This window comes from Leuciscus leuciscus (assembly GCF_965113295.1).
Source record: "Leuciscus leuciscus genome assembly, chromosome: 18".
Lineage (NCBI taxonomy): Eukaryota > Metazoa > Chordata > Actinopteri > Cypriniformes > Leuciscidae > Leuciscus > Leuciscus leuciscus.
This window is the reverse complement of record NC_138742.1, coordinates 9,722,260-9,743,877: the sequence shown is the minus strand read 5'-3', so window position 1 is coordinate 9,743,877 and position 21,618 is coordinate 9,722,260. Positions and strand designations below refer to the sequence as shown.

Below are 21,618 nucleotides of genomic sequence, written 5' to 3'. Positions count from 1 at the left end.
GTTTTCATTCCTGTCTAATGACCCTATACTTTATACCCATCTTGGGGATGCATCTTTGTTGCATTGATTTGATTTTAGGTAAATTTAACACCAGGCTAAGTGAGTTGATTTCTATTAATACAACATCATACAGTTATTTTTTTAATAGTCATTTTTCATTTTGAGTGTAGTATGAGCTATCTGCTTTGTTTTGAAGGCAGAGGGCAGTATTGCAGTACAAATGGCAGTTCTAATGTGTTGAACAGTGCAGTAGAGTAATTAAATGTGAATTGACCAATCTGTCTTGTAAGCTTTCTATTGCTTCTGCAAATGCTTAAGTGTTGACGACTTACCACTTTATCGGAGTGAAATATTCTTTCATGTTCCTGAGTAAATGGTGTTAGAAGAGGCCTGTCAACCACCCTAATCTAAAATTGGGCCTGGCATTCAGACCCTGTCAGGGGAGAATATGTCAAGCTGGTGGACAGGTGGAGTTTAAATATATATTCTTTGTTCCCACTTGCCGCTGCTTCAACAAGAGAAAATTCAGCATAATATATTCTTTGTTCTTATTTGCCTCTTATCATCGACAGACATTTTGTGGTATTGAGCTGACAGAAGGCAAACTGCAGATAATGATGAAAATGCAGTGTAAAAGAATGCTTCTAGAAACAGAGCGTTCTAATGCTGACTCTCAAAAGTAAAGAGATTGACAGATGTGCAGTTGAAGGAAATTTATTTGAATTGTGTGGTGAATTTTATTTTTTTGTAAGTGCTGAAACACAAGAAGCTAAGTGGAGAAGAGGGAAATTTGCAGGAAAGTTCAAATAGAGAAAACCTCAAGTAATGAAAGGTATCATAACCATGCTGAATACTATTTCTTTAATTATTAGCTAAATGTAATGCATATGCAAGTCATGTTACAGAAACCATCTGATGAGCAACTTGTATTTTGTACAGCTTGAACTACAATTCTCTTTGAGAATACAGCATTTATTCTAAACAAATTCATCTTTAAACTTTTAAGGTTGCAAACTAGTGAAAAATACTAAATGTAGTGATTTTAAGGCAAAAGGGTTAAAACAATGGGTTAAAATCTGTATTTTGAGTCTCTAATTTGTAAATTCTGAATTAGGACTTGTGAATGAGTCAGATACAACTATTCTAGATATGACTATTTATAACACTCCTTACTTCAAGCAAAATAAATAACGTTTTGGACAGTTAACACAGTATTTCCAATAAGACCTTTACAAATTTGAGGTAATATTTACTAGTATACAAGGGGTAAATTGAGAATTTCTAATACTGCATTAGATAAAATAATGAAATGTGCATTTATCTGATAATAATTTAGAAATGTACAAAAACACTCAAATGTCCACACATGCATAAAATATTTGGGACATGTACATTTTCACTTAGTTTGATGCACAACCTGGTTTGGACATTCTCAAATCTCTTGCATACTGTTTTATGTCTAATACAGGCAGAAAAAAATGCTGAAGAACCATCACAAATTCACAGTACAACAGTTAGTAAGCCACAACATTTCTTTTCTGGTTCCATTCAATAAATAGTGGTATTTTAATATTCTTGTTTAAAATCTCTCATGGCAACTTTTGGAGGCTCTCTCTATAGGGATGCTTCAGCTTAATAAAATAAACCTTTTATCTTCTTAGATCTCATTTTCATATTAAACCGTTCTCATAACAACTTTTTATACCAATTGTATATCTTTTTTTTCAGCCATGTTATTCTTTGTCATGCAGGGGAGACTTTAAGACATTGAATGTGCATACAGCATCAGAGATTGTGATGCATGACACCACCTGGTGTTAAAGCATAAGTGCACTGGTAGATTTTATGTTTGTTCTAGCCATTTAAAAGAAAAAAGAAAAACAGTACTGACCCATTTCGTAATGTCATAACTATTTGTTTATTCTCCAAAGATGAATATTATGTGCTAAATGACATATTCTGCTCTATAGGATAGCCAATGTGACATGATTGTGAATGTGCTCAATGTAAATTAGCCCTTATTATAGATGATTCGCTTCCAGCTGCATTAGATTTCAACAAAACTGTTAAATGCAGCAGTACCTTTCACAAACAAAGCAAATGCTTTATTTTATAATGTTCAGGCACTGGGACACACCGATCATTTGCGAGCACTCGGTCCAACTGCAGATGGCAACCATCTGAGTAGCTCAGGAGGGCTGCTCTGAAACTGGATAACGCAACAACAGAGCCGTTAATGGAGCGCAGTGCATCCTCACAGCTCCTCACGGTAGTTTCTTTCACCTGGATGGTTTTGGCTAGAAAAAGGTGTAATAATACCCACAGTGTTTTTACAAGGAATTTTTTTTTTTGCAGAATAGAGTTAGGATATGTAGCAGCTTACCTTAGGCTTTGTCATCTCAAGACAAGATGTGAACAAAAAGAATTGCCAAACCAATGTTCAGGAATATAACCATGCAGATCATAATCGTGTTTGGCCCCTAAAAAAAAAAAAAAAAAGAGTTCACACCCATTAGTGTCTGTTGTGTAAAGTATAATAATCAAATGATGGTGATCCAGGTGGCATTTACTTGTGGAATTGCTCAAAGGCCACTTTACAGCAGTTTAGCTCCAACTCTAAATAAACACACCTGAACCAGTAAATCAAGCCTTCAGGGTTGCTGGAAATTTCCAGGCAGGTGTGTTGGAGCTAAACTCTGCAAAGGTGGCCCTCCAGGATCAAGATTGGACACCGCTGTCTTAGAGCAGGAGTGTCCAATCCTGCTCCTGTAGGGCAAGTGTGTTGGGGTAGGCTGGAGCTAAACTCTATATAGGACACTGGCCCTCCAGGAGCAGGACTGGACACTCCTGTTTAAGAGGAACCATATAAATAAAATCCCAAATTTTTCAGATGCTATGGGTAAAAGTCCTTCTGCTTACGAATAATTGATTTCTATAGGAGTAGCTCGGTGTGGCGTATGCTCGGTGAGCCACAAGATGCTGCTGTGATGCAATGCAATACTGGGTTTCTGACAGACCACAAGGGGCTTTCTGAAGGTGAGAATTTGTTATTTTGAGGGTTCAGCCTTGAATAGATATGCCTGATTGTGAAAAAATGGACTGGGGCCAGGGCCAGATTTAAAGGAACACAATCTGTCTGTGTTTCAGAGCAGTGTTTCTCTACTCAAGAGCTGTTTAGAAGAATGAGCTTTCTCATTCCATGGCCCAATGGGAGGAGATCTGAAACTAAGATAGGCGGGCCAGTGTACTCTAAATTGAGATTTACTGATTAATGCAAGAAAACAGGCAAAGGTTATAAAAAGCAATTTTGGTGAATTTGTTTTTGTTATGTCTGGAAGCATGTCTGCAATTTTTGGGATGTCTAGTTGGATTCAAATATTCATTGAAAAGACCAATTGAGACCTTACTTGTTATCACAAAGAATATCAAGGTTTGATTTGTTAGCCTTACCTCATCTAGTTCCAGAGACTCTTGTGTGGCTTCACTAGAGGCTTTCACAATAGACCTCTGCCTCGCCTCAATTTTGGCCTCGACCTTGGCAACTGGTTTAGCAACCGGCTTGACAACAGGTTCTTTAGGTTCTGGTTTAGGCACTGACTTGGGCTCAGGCTTTGGTGCAGCTTTTGGGGCAGGGCTTGGTTCTCGTTTCGGTGAAGGTTTAGGCTCAGCCTTGTTGGTTAATTTCTTCTCCTCCCTGACTTCTGTCCAAGACCTAGGCTTGATTTCTGTCATCGAAGCTGGGCGCTCATTTACAGGCTCCCTTGTCATCGAAGCTGGGCGCTCATTTACAGGCTCCCTTGTTTCAGCTCTGTGTTTGACTTCAGCTGCCTTTGGCTCTGGCGTGACTGCTTTGGAGGAAAGCTTATGAGCAGGGTGAGGTGGTTCTTCTTCGTCAGTGGGGCGGACGAGGCTGGTTCTTACTGGCATTGCAGCAGGGACAGGTTCTGCTGCTTTTGACTCCGAGTCCATTTTCTGCAGGGCTTTGATTTCCAAGTCCGAACCCTGCTCTGCTTTGGCACTTTGGCGGCTAGGGGTACGGGATGGGGCCTTGCTGCTGGGAGCAGAATGCTCCTCAGGAGGGGCTGTTTGAGCGGGAGCAACGGCAGAAGTAGACGATGGGGTGGTGGGTCTACTGCTCGGCCTACTACCTGCTCGACTGCTGCCTCTGCTACCACTGCCTCGACTGACCTTGTCTCCATTCCAGTTGCCAGGGCTCAAGAGATTCGTATCTTCCTTGCTGGGTGCGTGAGGGACGATGACTGGAGTGGGTGAAGGGGTGCGTGCAGAGGTGGAGCTTGGTCTTGGACTCTCCATCTCATGCATGAAGGGGCTCTCTGGGGGTGTTGGTTGGGGATCCTCACCCAACAAGGGCTCGTGCATCCCAATGTCCGTGTTCTCATGCCTCTCAGCAACCTCCTGCAGGGCTCGTTTTTTCAGATACTCAGGACCTGAGGGACACCATGTGATGCATGCATTATTACAATATAGGTTCTATAGATGATATTGATACTGGCTGATTATAATTTAACTCATTTTACACATAAAATAATTATTGTATGATAGTTTTAAATGTGCACTAATTAAATGCTTATGTTTTCCAGGCTTTTATTTATGTTCCTAAGCAACCAATACAATTAGGTTCTCTGCTGCCCCCACAAGTTGATGTTCTCTGGAAAATGTTGTTTGAGGTAAATTCATCTAGGTTTATGTTCATTAACCTGTGATACACATTTTGTGCAGAATAAAATACCTTTTCTAATCACTGATATGACCACTGTACATTTACAGTCACTTTTACAGTTGATATTTACAGATATTTATATTAAATTGAAATAAGAAATGGTCAAAAGAACAATTAATTTCTTGAGATATAAATGTTATCTATTTTTAATTTTTTCAATCTTTCATTTTGCCATTCCTGACAATTGCTTGGTCTCAGATTCATGCTCAAAATATAGTATCATAAAGGAGTGGATGATAGAATAGACTGCATACTATAACTATTTTAGTTTTGATTAAAATTCTTACAAGTGCTGGCAGTTATGAGATAATTGGAAGTGCATGCATTAATGTATTTGAGGGTATACTGGAGTCCATGTGCTGCCTCACTGTCTGTCTATCTCTGAATCTGTATCACATTATCACATTTCTTTTCAATCATTTTCACAAAAGCGCAAAAGAGGCCTATACTGTATTTTAAACACCGAAACACAAGACCAGGGTCTTGAATAACATGTTCAGTTTCAGGCTAACAAAGGCCAAGAATGCAACCACTCAGGGACAGAATAGAAGAAAGATGAAATGTGATCGCTCTTCTTCAGCTTTGTCTAAGATTTTGGAGACAGACAGTGCCAAAATTAAACCATCAAGAGCTTAGCAGTGCCCTTCAGATGGACAGACAGAAACACGGTGTGCTGATGAGGGGCTTTTGTCCCAGCAATCTAATCCTGTTTCAGACACTCAGAGATGTTTGCATGTGTTCTTTAGGGACTTAAAACATTATCAGCACCTAGACTGTTCTGTAATGAATGCTGCCGTACTGCGAATCTGACTTTGTCTGGATTAACAAGCATACATGCTACATTTACTTCTCTGAGCTCACATCCGTTAATCAAACACACTGTCATTGGATCGGGAGGATCTTATCCAGCCTCCGCTCCTGTGGCTTCTGTTGATGTACATTTAGCAAACAATGAAATCTTCTACCTACCTGGTTGATGGAAGGAGGGAGAGAGCTCTCTGGCAACCACACGGGCTATACTAGACTCATTGTTAGCAGCGATAGCCGACTGTTCTGCGGCGTCACCTTTGCTTTTGGCATGGGCCGTTCTGTGAAGAGGGAAAAAGCATTCAGTCATTGGTATTAAATCAAATGCTGGGAAATCAAGTTAATGTTGTGGTCAAGAATGAGATTGGAAATGGTGTGAAAACTTATATTTGCCCTTTCAAATTTTGTTACATAATGTGTTTACCAGGGTTGGGCACAATCCAGATTTGAAGAATTGTGTTCCTTTCACTTCATGGGTTTTGAATTTGAATTGAATTATCCACACCCCACAGGAAGTTGAAGTGTTCTTCCACCCTGCTCCCCAATAGTTTATTAAATATAAAAAAATCTATAAATATTTATAATTTAATAAATATCTATTTTAAATTTTCTGTAATAAATTACTTGTATGTATAATGTTTACGTATACTTGTTTATGTATATTTGTATTGACAAACTTTTAGTAAGAAATTGCAGCTACATGAGTTTCTTTAAAATGTAAATTAAAGGCATTCTCAATTCTATTCTGAATGGTGCGCATCCTGCTTACATATTTGGGAGATGTTTTTAACCACTCGCAGTGTGTATTTGAGATAAAAAAAAAATTAAATAAATTTGTATGTTTTTGTTTTGTTTTTGTATCTTCTATTCCCCTGTGAGCCAAAACCACAGTCTTGGCATTGTTGTTAACATGCGCTACCAGTCGAGCCATAAGGACTGAGCATTTCTATGGCTTCAATAAAACCAAAATAGACATTTATTAGGAATGTACTGTATGTTAACACCTGTATACAACAGTGCTTAAATGTAATATGTTGTGGAAGTGTTTCAGAGGTGCACTATTAAAGGAAAACTTTTATTAATTTCTGCCATTAGATTAATATTTTCATGTGGCAAAGATACCATCTTCAGTTCTCATATAGTTGGACTATTTGTTATGTTATGAGAGGAAAGGCATGTGACCTTTTTCCGTAATATTAGACGTGTATTTGTCTAATTTCAACCATATCTTGCTAGTAGAACTAGAGCAACCTAAGACATCCCACCTCGTCTTTATTTAGAGAGATGGGTTAGCAGTTGTCTGCACTATAAAAAGTAACATTAACATCCCCTCAGCACTTAAGAATCCCATGCAGTACCCATCCCAGTCAGTGCATTAGAACAACAATAATACTGAAGAATGTTCCAGAGAACGCCCTACTGACCCAAGAGCTGCAAGTGTTTGGGTTGCTCGCCGTATGTTTGACTTGAATACAAGAGGAAGAAGTGTGCTGGGGGGTCGTATGACAGGGGGGTTATTTATAGCAGACGAGGGTGTCCTCTTCACCCATTGAGCCGAAACTAAAATAAATCACTCTTTTAACACCCTGCGCCTCACAGTGAGAGATGAGGACTGCTGTGATAGGACACGTTGCTTTAGAGAAGACCACCATTTATTCTTTACCGCATGCACTGATTACATTCTTGAAATAAATTGAGTGGTCACATTAAGAATTACTGCACTGCAAAATTACAGTGCAGGCCACAAAACATTAGTTACAGCGTGATTTTTTTCATATTTACAAATTTTTTCAAGCAGTTATGCAGAAAAAACAATGTTTTACACATTTATTATTTTTAACGACGCCTAAGTTTGCATTTAAAGTGCTTTTGTAACATGACTGTCTTTATGCATGCAGTAAAGATGGCAAACCTTCACTCTTAAACATTTTGTTAGTCACTTTGATTAAAAACTGTTTTGTAGTATTTACTCTGTGATATTTTCCATACTGTAATTTCATCCTGAGTTTAAAATAGCCCTACCACTTAAAGACACTGTACTGAGGGTGGCTGTAAGTGGAACGTTTAGAAAAGTTCAGACCCTCCCATTGATATGTCATAGATATACATTTACAGTAATGTCTGCATTAAATTCTAGGCAGGTGCTTTCATAAATTCTCTACTGTAACCAACTATTTCTTAATGGTGCCATGCATGTACAATATAAAAACCGTGATAAATTTAAGATAATGTTATAAAATCATGCTTTCAGCCAGCAATGTGTTGTTCTGCATTACTAGGTTAGTTGCTTGTTGACAGATCTGTGATAGATGCCATTTTCTGCAAAGATACTTTTAGAATGTGTGATGTTAGTAGGCTAATAATGAAACCCATTGACCGTAAATTCATTAACGTGCAAATCAAGTTCTACTTTAGTAATGCTTCTCATGTGGGAACTATTCCACTGTATATCTACAGTATCTTTGCAATTTACCATGTCACACCGCATTACAGGTCAGCGTTCCAAATATATGATGTATATCAGAATACTACCAGTTAATTTTTATTTTATTTTATTGCCTTGCATATGTTTTTAATCACCTTTTGTACTTAGATCAAAAGTTTTTTGTGATGGTGTTTCAGTTCAATGACTGATGTTAGAATCACTCTTGGTAAAGAATGATAGTAAGCTATATGTGGCAGCAAAGTATTATCTGACATAAACTCTGAATTGGTTTTTCTTTAGATCCATCATGTTTGCCATCCTTATTTTATTTGCATAAATAAGAATATATTTACTTAAAAATGCAGAAAAAAGCTTAAAAAGCACTGTAAAGCATCATAGTCTATAATTATGCATCCGGGTACTACTCTGATAATCACCAATAAAATGAGCTGCAGTGCCTGAGTTCAGGATCTAAGCAGGGTGTTGTACATCTATATACTGCCAGCCTTCTCACTCATTTGCAGGATAGGCAAAATTTATATCCCATGAAACGATCCGACACCATTGCTGACGCATTTTTTTATGTGATACCATCAAGAGCTCTTTTGTACTGGTTCCAAGATCAGCTCAAAAGAAAACAGGACTTTCAGGGTATATATTGTATATTCATATTGATATATATTAGATAATTAGATAATATACAATATTCTTATCTATATTAGTTAATTATATATATTTCTGGAGGAATGTGAGGGTGGTAGATTACATCAAGTTCGTCTGTGTGAGTGTCTAAGAAGCTGAGGATAGAAGAGGCTATCAGCTGTTGCATTCCCCAATGATTGTGATATAGCAACAGTGCCTGTCCTTTTTTAGGCAGGCCTCCTTTTCTGACACCAGACCCATGTGCGTCATTTACACCCAGTGCCGTGGCCTCCCGAGGAGTCTCGTCTTCCCTCTGCTGTTCTAAATACACTATGATTAGAGCAAAAGGGCTAACCGGCACCTGGACCCCACTGAACAAACTCTACGGCCAATAGTTTTCCTTTCTGATCTCACCACACTGGCAGAGGGCAAGGAAGTCTGGTACAGATAGGACAGGGGGTTAAAGATATGGGATTAAAATAGTAAAAAAAAGGTAAAAATATAAAAAAATTGTAAAAAAATTTTTTACATTTAATTAAATTTAATTTTACTTTACTTTTACTTCACTTTACTTTTACCTCACTTTACTTTTTTATTTTATTTTATTTTATTTTATTTTATTTTATTTTATTTTATTTTATTTTATTTTATTTTATTTTATTTTATTTTATTTTATTTTATTTTATTTTATTTTATTTTTATTCCTATTGTGGGCCATAAATCCTGAGTAAGATCCCACCTAGCATATACCATTGTTGCCTGATTCATTATAAAAAATGATCAAATAAGAAATACCTTGATTTTTAGTTGTTTTAACTTATTTTGATGCTTGTTTTGTTTTATATATATTATTTTAAGTCCCCTAGAGGGCCCTAGGGCCGGGGCCCCCTAGTTGAGAACCACTGTAAATTATAGGTTACTGGGATTTTTTTATATGCCAGCCATACACCATTCAGAAGTAGAATAAAAGTGTTTCTGTTTCTTCTTATCACACTTTGACCTACTGAATGACAACAGAAAAGTTCACTTTAGACAGTTGTGTGTTGGTTTTGATTTCCGGTTGTTCTCTCGGATTTGTCTGGTTTTGTGTAAGGAGTCTGTTTGTCTCTTTCCAATAATGATCTATAAACAATGATCTGGCACTGTATGACTGCACACATGAAAAGTGGCATGGAGGTGTTTATTAACAATAGGCTCCTTATTTGAACATTACTTGAATGTTATTCTATGAAGGTAAAATGATGCCAAAAAGATTTGCATGCGCAGGGTAAGATTTATGAAAGTGTACATAAGATTGCAAGGCGTAAATTAAATTTGCCTGTATAAGAGAAGCTTTGTAAATCCCCTTTCAAATGTAAGAAAAAAAAAAAAACAATCAGATAAAATCAGTAAATCAAGAGTCAGTGAGAACCTTATTTGATTGGCTACTTGAAGACGATGGACCCGCCTTCCCCCTCACGCTTGCAAAACTCCAATGAGTAAGAGAATCGTTCCAAAACTGTAAGTGCAGCTAAAAGAAAGACGGAACAGTATATATCGGGTTATTTCAGGAACTTTTTGCCAATATGTACATTTAGAAATTTGCAATCGTTTTTGTTTTTGTTTTTACACAAAGGTTTGTGGCTTTACGCAGTCAGTCTGTTTTGCAGTTCTTGATACTGTTGTTTTCGCTTGCAAATCGCTGTTCAGAGGGTTGCAATGCTTTTGGCCATATTTTGGCGGAAAAAAATGTAAACCGGAAGTCAGAAGATTACAGATCATATTTATTTTGCGTTAACATGAAGCTGCAGTTTCAAAATACATGAATTACACTTTCCACAAAAAAAACCCCAGTGAAATGCTGCAAAAATGTTTTTCAAACACTTGAAGTTGATTTACACCTTTACAAAGCCTCTCTTGGACATGCAAATTTACTTTACACTTGCATTCTTATGTACACGTTCACAAATCTTACCCATGCGCATGCAAATCATTTTGGCATCATTTTACCTTCATATATTCTGGCTGATATGAATGTTTTGCTTATGTATAAGGAATGAGAACAAAGAAGTCTTGTTTTTTGTTCCTAAAATGTGGGTTTTGATTGACTGGTTTTCTTGTCATTCTGGTTTAAGTCTGCTGTCAGGTTGTCATCTTTAATAATGCATGAATCCATTTTTATGGGATGAGCATCAACAGCATGCATTTGATGACTGAGAACCTAGGGCTGTTTGTCTTTGGTTTGTGCATCTCCTTACAAGGAGGGGAGATTTTATCAAAGCCGCTGCACCTGAATTTGGCCTGCTGTTTATAACCGTTAGCATCTGATAAACTGCAGATGCTGTCAGGACTGTGTGTAAATCTAAATATTTTACCCTGGAGGGAAGCTGTATTATTAGTGTCAGTGCTTTAGACTCCTCTTTATCATGTCTGGAGTTAGGCCTAGCCACCAAGACGCCACGAATAGAAAAGAAGCTTGGAGCATGTGGCCTGCTTTGAGACTGTTTGTTTCTGCGTTTGGACAGACTGTCTGGAAACCAACACCAAGGTGGTATCAGGATGTTTTTTGTTCTCCCACCAAGCACATCCTCTGGCTGGCAACTCTGTGTAAGTGTTGACATATTTGTTATCTATCATTTCATTGGGGGAAAATATATATTTCGTTGTTTATAATTATATATTAGTTATATAATACACACTGCCTGTCAAAAGTTTTGAATAATAAATTTTTTTTAAATGTTTTTGAAAGAAGTTTTTAATGCTCGCTATAGCTGGGGGGGGGGGGGGGGGGGGGTTGGCATTTGATCATAAATACAGTAAAAAAAAAAAAAAACAGTACTATTGTTTTTATCATTACAATTTAAAAGAACCTTTTCATGTTAATATATTTTCAAACAGAATTTTATTCCTGAATTCTCAGCATCATTACTCTATTCTTCAGTGTTGCGTGATCCTTCAGAAATCATTCTATTACTTATAATATTATTATAAAATAAATATTTTATTTTTATACTGTCTTGATCATTCACTGTACATTATCCCTTATATATATATATATATATATATATATATATATATATGTATCAAGGAGGATATATTATATGTATAAACCAATATTGTATGCATTCAATTTCAATTATACACCCAAACAAAAACCGCAACCGTTCAATTATTTACCTTGAGTTGGCGATTTCGGCCTTCTGTTTTGCTATGGCAGCTGCCCTATGGGCTCCCTCCACACTTCGCTCCACTTTCTGCTTAATCTTAGTGCCCTTCAGCTGAATCACCTTCTTCTTAGCAGACTTCACCAGCAGGTTGTTCACATACTTGCCTTCTTCTTTTCCACCCTCAGCGAAAGTGGTGCACCCATAACCGTGACGTTGGTTGTTCAGCCATTCGCCCTCATATTTAAGCCCACTAGAACGTTCACTGATCCCATAACCTGACCGCTTGTCGTTTTTCCACTCTCCCATGTAGACTTCAGTGGTGGTGGCGTCAATGTCCGACTCCACAGGGGGAAACTCTTGACCTTCACCTTCCCCTTCGCTCTCACCCAGGCTGATGGTGGAGTTGGCATCGCTGGCGGCGGAGCTAAGAGCTGACTCACTCCGCAAAAAGCTGATCTTGCTCTTCTGGCTAGAGAGGGATGTGCGGGAGTCAGACTTCTTCAACTTGCCAAGAAGTGAGCCACGGCGGAAGAGGCTTCTCTTCTTGGGCTTGACCGCATCTGGGTCCACTTGCAGGGTGAGGGCGAAGCCACCACGAGATGGACCCAGAGGCATGGGCGCGTTGACCATGGTCTCCTGGCCGGATGCGTTGGTGGCGGTGATGACCGGGACGTCCTGCTGCAGGAGCGTCCCATTGCTGTGTTCACTGCGCAGGGAGCTCAGAGAGTTCCGCAGAGGAGAACGCACCACTGCTGCCATGCCGTAGGGAACGCTCTGACGCACCCCATAGCCGTGCCGCATGCCACCAGTGAACTGGCCCTGGAAGGTACCTGTATTGCCAAAGACATTAATCAGGAAACGTTAAAAACATAGTTCACACAAAAATGAAAATTCAGTCATGTCGTTCCAAACCTGTATGACTTGGAACACAAAAGAAGATATTTTGAAAACTGTCTGTTTTTCTTTTGTCCATATAAAAATGATATTTCAAAGTTGTAAATAAAAAGATTATTGGAGAACATTTTACAAGAAATTCTATTTTAGTCTTTCTACTTCAAAATTTCACATTTAATTCAACGTGTTAAGACGCGTTCACACCTATGATCAGTGTTGGGTGTAATTACTAAATAATTGCATTACTGTAATTTAATTACTTTTCCCTTGAAAAAGTAAAGCAAGGGTTTACAATCATTTTTCTGTCATTTATTTACAGTTACTTCTTAAGTAATTGCATTAAATAGTATATAGACTATAGAACAAATCTATATAAAACAATAGTGGATTTAGCATAACATTTTTATATCTTTTGTTAAAGTGTATGTTTTTAATGTAACCTTCTCCCTTTACACACTTTGGTAAATTCAAGAATAATTTATGAAATTGTATATTGTTTATATGAAATAATTAAAAGTGCAGTTTCGTATCCATCCTTTTATTGTTCGACTGGTTAAGGTTGATGTGCGATTTAGGAAGTAATTAGTTATAAGTAATCCAATACTTTTTAGAGGGAGTAATTAGTACAGTAATCTAATCACACTGTTCAAGATGTAATTAGTAGCTAGTAATTCATTATTTTTTTAGAGTACCCAACCCTTCCTATATGTTATGTTTCAGTCCAATGATGATGGAGATTCAAATAGAAGTATCTTTATTAACACAAAGTAAACTCAGGTAGTCCACAATGATGCAAGACAGCGTGCAAGCTCAAACACACAAACAATACCAGACAACGAACTGAATGCAAGGAGGAACTTAAATACACAGAGATAATGATCTGAAGCTGGTTCAAATCATACCTATCTGACCGCTACCATTTTGTCTATTTAAATGGAGAAAAATCGATCATAACTCCAGTAAACTATGGAGTGCCGCAGGGATCTGTATTAGGCCCTCTGTTATTTTCAATATATATGATGCCACTTGGAAATATTATAAGGAAACATGGAATTAGTTTCCATTGTTATGCTGATGACACTCAAATATATATTTCATCACGGCCGGATGAAAACGCTACATTTTCCAAATTGACAGAGTGTGTTAAAGATATAAAAGATTGGATGACGCGTAATTTTCTTTTATTAAATCCAGACAAGACAGAGGTAATACTTATCGGTTCAAAAAACCGCCCACAAAACCTCGCACAATACAACTTTAACATCATAGGATGTCCTGTTACTTTATCCTCTACAGTAAAAGACCTGGGTGTTATACTCGATTGCAACCTGTCTTTTGAAAATCATATTTCTTATGTTACAAAAACAGCCTTTTTCCACCTTAGAAACATTGCTAAGCTACGTAATATGCTATCAGTTTCTGATGCAGAAAAGTTAGTTCATGCATTCATGACCTCGAGACTGGATTACTGTAATGCTTTATTAGCTGGTTGTCCTGCATCCTCAATAAACAAGCTACAGTTAGTCCAAAATGCCGCCGCTAGAGTTCTTACGAGATCAAGAAAATATGATCATATAACACCGATTTTATCATCACTGCATTGGTTACCTATAAAGTTCCGTATTAATTACAAGGTATTGCTACTGACTTATAAAGCCCTAAACGGCTTAGCTCCAGTCTATTTAACGGATCTTCTATCGCCCTATAATCCATCGCGCTCTTTGAGATCACTAAATTCAAGGCTTTTGGTCATACCTAGGATATCCAGAACCACCAAAGGAGGGAGAGCATTTTCACATTTGGCTCCAAAACTCTGGAATAGTCTTCCTGATACTGTTCGTTGCTCAGACTCGCTCTCCCAGTTTAAAACTAGATTAAAGTCGCATCTCTTCAGCCAGGCATTCATATAATCCTACAGTTCAAACTACAATCCGGCCTCTATCCAATGCCAGAGGAGAACTGGCCCCCGACTGAGCCTGGGTTCTCCCAAGGTTTTTTTTCTCCATTAAGGCACCTGATGGAGTTTTAGGACACCATTAGGTCACTTGATGGAGTTTTTCGGTTCCTTGCCACTGTTGCCTTTGGCTTGCTCAGTTGGGGATATTTTGGGGATATCTAATTTAATTTTATCAATCAATAAATTCCTCTTGAAACAAACTTTGTTGTATTATTTTAATTTAATACTGTGAAGCTGCTTTGATGCAATCTGTATTGTGAAAAGCGCTATACAAATAAACTTGACTTGACTTGACTTGACTTGAATACAGACAGGTGTGCTCGTTAAATGAATGTCCATGACAACTGATTAGTTTCCTGATAAAGGAAACAGGTAACAGAAGAGAAACAAACTTAAAGTCCATGAAAATGAAACTAAAGGTAAACTGAACATAATGGTGATAGAACACCCCCCACCGGAAAGGTGCAGCTTTGAGCCGTAACAGATGGACAGAGGGGTAGGGAGGGTAGGGGCTCTGGAGGTGGACGAGAGGCTGGTGAAGAACCAGACCGAGAGATCTGGAGACACGAGTGAAGCCGAGGCGATGACAGAACCGGACAACACCGTAGGATCGGGTGGAGCAGCAGCGAAGAGCCAATGAGGTGGAGCCAGGGTGCCGGTGGACTGAGGTGACTCCCGTGCGACCGAGGACCAACGTGGATCCGGAGGGAAGGCAAAGCCTGATGGAGCCGAAGGGGTGGAGGGATGAAGCACAAGAGTCCCGGAAGTCCGCACAGGCAGACCAAGGTGGAGCCGAGGGACGAGGGTGCTCTGTGAAGTCAAGAGGGCGAGGAGTCAAGGTGGAGCCGACAGGTCGCTGGGCCGAGGTGGAGTTATGGGTATGGTGGCCCAGCAGATCCAATACGGGAAAACTTGAAGGGTAAATGCAATGGTGGAGTCGAGGGACTGGAGGGCGCCAGTGAAGGTGGGGCCAAGAGACCAGCTAGCCTGGGCAGAGGAAGTGGGAGAGGGAGGCAGGGTGGGTGTATTATCCACAACAATGAAGTCTTTGAGCTCGGCAGAACCAGTGGAGAAACAGTCTTAGAGCTGAACAGGACCAGCAGCGATGAAGGCTTTGTACTGGGCGGAATCAGCGGAGGAAGGCTGTCTTTGTCCTCAAACTCCTCTCTATTTCCCTTTGGCTCATATGTAGAAGTCGGCACACAAACCTGGTCAGACTGGGCGGCAACATTCGGCTCCGGGAAGGACGTGACTTCAAGCTCTGGCTCCGTTGCAGGCATTGGCATTAGCTCAGGGTCCGTGGTGGGCGTCAGCACGTTCTCCAGTTCTGCGGTGGGCTTAGGCTCCTTTCCTTTTGTGGGAGAGTGCTCGTGCTCTGCAGTGATCGACAACACATCCATCAGCTGCAGGTATGCACACTGCAGACAACGGAGGATCGCCTCTTTCCAGGTTCCTTTTCCCATGTCTGCTAAGTCAAGGGGGCTGTAAAAGTTTGCCCCATCCAATAAAGAGACTTTATGGTCTTGTCATCTAAGTTGGATCTTGCAGTCAGTTGACTAAAGCAGGCAGAGTAAGAGTAAGAATCCTAGAGAGATTCTTACTGGCTAAGTTGATGAGTGTCGTTGCAAAATCCGTTTTCTTCTCATTTTGGTGGTTCGGTATTCTGTCACGTTACAGTCCAATGATGATGAAGAAGATTCAGATAGAAGTATTTTTTTTTAAACACAAAGTAAACAATGATGTGAGACCGCGTGCAAGCACAAACAATACCAGACAACGAACTGAATGCAAGGAGGAACTTAAATACACAGAGATAATGAACTGAATACAGACAGGTGTGCTTGTTAAATGAATGTTCATGGCTGAATCTGAAATCGCCCCTAAACACTCAATCCCTATTCCCTACATTAGTCCACTTATACAGTTTACTTGAAGGACTGAATGAAAACGAGGGAGCGAATTCAGACAGTCGTTGAGTGCACATTGGCTGTACACTTGTTATTGCGGTGCAATGTGGGACTGAATGAGTCCACTCGATAACGTCCACTATGGTTTTGGACACCACTACAAATGGATGTCCCCTCGAATAATGCCCTATTTGAGGGTATAGGGGACGATTTCAGATTCAGCCCATGACAACTGATTACTGGCAGAAACAGGAAACAGGTAACAGAAGAGAAACAAACTAAAAGTTGTTATGGTGCCACTATAACAATAAGTAGATTAGCATCCACACCAAGGGATGATAATGTTAATTTTTTTAAGAGTGCACTGCATTTATTCCATCTGCTTTTAAATGCTTGTGTTCTTTAAAGTCAGGTGGATTCTGATTGGCTGTCAATGTTTTATTGTTCATCATCTGAAAAAATAAAACATTCTGAAAGTGATTCCAATGATGTTGTTCTTCTTTGCTGTTATAGTTGCAGTGTGGACTTCTCTATTCTCATGGAATTAGAAAGATCATTAAAACTTTATAGTTAGCCTTATAGCTATCGTCTTTGGTGAGAACGGGCCTTTACCGTTTCTTTAATTGTCTGGGAAATTTACAAACAATTTGTGAGTGAAAACGGTTTCAAAGTAATTTTTTTCTTGTGAGTAGCAGTTAAAGTCAGTGGTCTCCAATGTTGTTTTGGACTCCACTGACATTCTTTAATACATAATCTTTTGTGTTCCACAGAATTAAGAAAGTCATACAGGACATAAGTGAGTAAATGATGACAGAATTATCATCCCTTTAACTAAACTCCAGATTGTGTTACAACACTGCATTGTATTCAAATTCAGGCTACCCGTAAGCTCATTGTCACTTCAGGCATGAGAGACAATGGCATTTGGAGCGGTACAACTGCTAGCGTGCTGTGTCTTTCATAACTACCTCTGGGGTAATAAACCACGTGTGGTTATTTATGTCATGGGGGCTTGTGGGTCTAGTCCTGTCATGCAACACATGTCTGAGATCCATCAGTCCACAGGGATTGGTAAGGCTATTTATTGTGCCTTTATTCAAACAGTGCTGCACTAGCACTTAACATTACTAATAGTGATGACTCAGCTACCAGGTCAATAGATACAGTATATAGGAAAACACCTACACTAGACACACTCTTAAAATGATGGGTAACACTTTATTTTACAGTGTCCTTGTTACATTATGTTACATGTACTTACCATAGTAATAACAGTAAATTATGCATAATTACTTGCAACTAACCCTCAACCAAATCCTAATCCTACCCTAACCCTATAGTATGTAGTTTGTGTTACAACACTGCATTGTATTCAATGCTCATACTTAAATATATAATTATACTGTAACAATGACACCTTCATATAAAGTGTAACCAAATGATGTAATTGCATCCTTTTCAACCAATAAACAGTGGCCGCAGAATGTATATGGACATTTAGCTGAACTTTGAAATCTATGAATTTTAATTCAATTTTAGTGGATAAGTCATTTTTCTACAGGTATTTTTCATCACAGTATAAACATATTTCACTAATCTTTGATGAACACAAAGTGTTCACTTGTATTGTTGAACAGTATATTTTTGTTATATTATAAAATATATTATATAATAAATAATGTATAATCTTATATATCCTAATGTTATTTTGTTTAATGTTTTATTTGAAACATGTCCATGTGCTGCTTGGTTTGATATTTTGCTATTTAATGCAGTGACATCCATACAATCTTAAGTGTGGCTTAAGCATCCAAATTCTTTTCACAGTCACTACTGTACATGCACATGCAAAGCTAAATCTATAATGTCAAAACTGATGATTAGCCCCAAACATAACACTATGGTGTTGTTGAAATTGACACTTAATTTACATAAGACAAAAAATGTAAAGGATTTAAAAGAAGGGAAAGTCAGTCGACGTAACAGCCTAATGTGGCTCAACAAAAGAAAAACAACTTGGCCACCAGTGAATGAGCCTTTTTATTTGTACTCACACCACACGTCTAAAGAACAGGATTTGTGACACTAATTTGTAACCACCCTCCATTCTGCAACTGGCAAATGTTTCTTAGCAATAGGCATTTACCCAAAAGGCCATCTGTGGCAACACCAGGGTTCCATCAGTGTAAGCCTCATGTTTATACTACTAACATGTATTCAGTGAATGACTGTTCATCTGAATGTAATAAAAAATATATTTTTTAGAGGTATATTCATATGAATCTTTTAGCAATGTAAAAGGATCAGTGTTGGGGAAAGTTACTTTTAAAAGCAATGCGTTACAATATTGCATTACTCTCTTAAAAGAGTAGCCTAACTAATTGCATTACTTAGTTACTTTTTATGGAAAGTAATACAGTACATTACTTTTGTGTTACTTTTTCTCACCTGGGCTGAGCTTTCTTGTTTGTTTTTAATGTAAATGTAGAGGCCCTTCAAAAGTGAAATGAATAAGCCTCAGGCTGAAGGAAATGCAAATTCACTGTGCTGCAATTCTGGATTGCAGAAGATTAGGACAAAGTAGAAGAAAGTTTGACACTCTTACTTAAGCAATAAAATCAACAGCAACAACAACCAAAAGAAAAACAAACGTGATGTTTATCTGAAGTCATTTTTGCTTATTAGTATGGTTGAATTGGATCATCGAAGGTCAGCAGCAAAACATGCACAGTTAATAAAGTGAGATTAAATTCATAAAGTAGGCCTATATTTGTGATATTTAGCATATTTAATTATTCCAGGTTTGTTTAAAATTCTGAGTTTGCATTTCCTGTTTTTATTCATTTTGAGGAATACTTTTTTGTGCAAGTGAGATGAGTAAATGCATGCTCACATTTACACATTCACAACTACAGTAACCAACCATGCACTTCGGATTTCTCTCAATATGGGGACAGGAGAGCTGTCAGTCAATAAATATGAAACTCATTTAAAAAAGAAACTCAGATATTTTTTTGTAAATTTAAAAGTAATGTTTTACTTTACTGGTTACTTGAAAAAAGTATTGTATAGAAATTACAGTATTGTATAGGCTACTGGATGTGAATTTTCTTCACATAGTGATATCTTTCTAAAATATTATTTTTATTCATTATTTGAATCAAAAGTTAAGACATTTTATACAAAAATGAATTGAAATGCAAAATAACCATTTCCAAGATGACTTCTAGATGTTTCTAGCTAAATTAAACATGTAATGTAACAAGGTAAGGTGACAAGCATAGTGAAGTTATGTGTAGCAAAGGCTACTACTGTGAAACGCTTACAGTACAATACAGTTTAACTTAGCTATACTATTAAAAAACTAGATGAGTAAAGTTCATAAACGAACTTGGAAGTTGACTTGAGAAAGACTTTGTAATTATGTGTTTTGCTAAATTCTGAAATTATCCTCTGTTCTAATTTAGCACAAACATAAGGACAGTAAATACAAATAAGAACAGCATTTTTTCCCTTTAAGGATTTTAAGTACACTGTAAAAAAAAAAGAAAAAGAAAAAAGTTGCTGCTTTAACAATCAACTTGGATGTTTAAGTCATCTCAACTTAAATTTCATTAAACTGACTTAAATAACGAGTTGTATCTTGTATAACTTATATATTTTGTTATATAACTGCTTTAACGATGAGTTAAAGCAATGTAAAAACATATGTTAACATAACTTATTGATCATATCATGTTTTGTAGGCCTACTCGTTTTAAGAACTCAATTCCAGTCGGAATAGGAAACCGACTCTTGAACTCCTCACCCCCGGTATAGGCATTGCGTTACACACTAACCCTGGTCTTAAAATGTCAGCTCACAGTATGCAGTTTGCACTCACAAAAGTACATTCTCCGACCTTACCGCCATCCGCATAGGTCTCCGTGCCATAACCATCCTGCAGTCCGTTATTCCAAGTGCCCTCGTATCTGGCACCGCTGCCCTGACTGATGCGCGTCCCGTATCTGCCTTTGAATCCGTGCGTCCACTCTCCCTTGTAGATCCAGTTTCCTTTAGTCTCCACACCTAGACCATGACGCTTCCCCTGGGACCAATACCCCTCGAATGTGTTTCCACTCGGCCAGGTGTAGACTCCCACCACCTCGAACCCGTAATTCCAGGAACCGGAGAACTCTCCTTGTCCTTTCGGTCCGGTACAGATCCCGTGCCCGTGCGCTTTACCTCCCTCCCAGCCTCCACAATAAGCTCCGCCATCATCGAACTCAAAGCGACCTCCGCTCATCACTCTCAATGCAATTACTTCTAACTTTTGAAACTTTCAGATATGACTGAAAAATCAACAACAACGAACGACTTAATCTCTATCAGGCGTTGTTAAATCCATCTGTCAAATTCCATAGATGCGTAAAATGGAGAGAAGATCTTTTCCTGGTGCTGAACTTGTAGAATCGTCGTATAGGCTCATCATTTGTTGATAGGTAAGCTATATCCTTAAAATAAACGTCCTAAAGCTTGAAGTTGAAATGACTTGGGAGAGGGAGGATTGGTTTTGTTTTTTTGTTTTTGATTTCTTTGTTACATGATATTGTTTGAGTTTATCTATTTAATCGAATTGAGAGCCAGTGGTCTTTCATGGCTTTCAACCCCTCTCCCCTCTCCCTGCCTCCCCTCTTTGCACTTGGTGCTGCTGGAAATGTGTTTGCTGTCCCAACAAGGCTACCAGATCCCAACACAGTTCCAAAAATACAGGCCAATCGGCCCTCAGCACCCAGGCACTTTTAAAAGCGCTGCCAGATCACTTGCAGAATAGGGTTTGGGCTCAATGTCCATATCAGGGGTCGGTGGAGTCTGTGTCTGTTATTTTAAGTGTTTATTTTTTAGTTTATAAGTTAGATACTAGAAACTGTTAATGCAGGAGCATCCTTATTCTTTTTTTGCTATACAGGGCACACTGCTTATACACTTTTTTAGAGTAATAAAGACAAAACATAAAAGGGAAAAGTGAGTACACCTCATACAGTAAACAGATCATCCATCACTGGGTCAAGATTTGACCTTTTGTGTTTTGTAGAGTTTAACTGAGTAACATCAGTCTA

At 38.3% G+C, this 21,618-nt stretch overlaps 2 protein-coding genes across 2 annotated transcripts in view; both read right to left on the bottom strand.

Moving 5' to 3' along the window:
• The window catches only part of LOC309481339 (tubulin alpha chain), a 267,267-nt gene that overhangs the window by 18,158 nt on the left and 227,491 nt on the right, over window positions 1-21,618 (bottom strand). The gene's annotated exons all lie outside the window — the stretch shown is intronic.
• Window positions 699-21,205, bottom strand: jph2 (junctophilin 2). The gene is made up of 6 exons (XM_082146374.1): window positions 20,426-21,205; window positions 11,772-12,591; window positions 5,711-5,829; window positions 3,451-4,448; window positions 2,384-2,480; window positions 699-2,297 (listed from the first exon to the last, which is right to left on the bottom strand). The coding sequence occupies exons 1-5, from the start codon at window positions 20,802-20,804 to the stop codon at window positions 2,400-2,402; spliced, it is 2,397 nt and encodes a 798-aa protein (XP_082002500.1). The 5' UTR covers window positions 20,805-21,205; the 3' UTR covers window positions 699-2,297; window positions 2,384-2,399.

Bases quoted from the DNA above. Each gene is read 5' to 3' on its own strand.
- jph2 (XM_082146374.1), bottom strand. From the start codon at position 20,804: ATGAGCGGAGGTCGCTTTGAGTTCGATGATGGCGGAGCTTATTGTGGA. The intron at 12,592-20,425 runs GTAAGGTCGGAG...TTGGCAATACAG, and splicing joins GGAGACCTATGCGGATGGCG to GTACCTTCCAGGGCCAGTTC. The intron at 5,830-11,771 runs GTAAATAATTGA...CCCTCTTCACAG, and splicing joins GCCGAAATCGCCAACTCAAG to AACGGCCCATGCCAAAAGCA.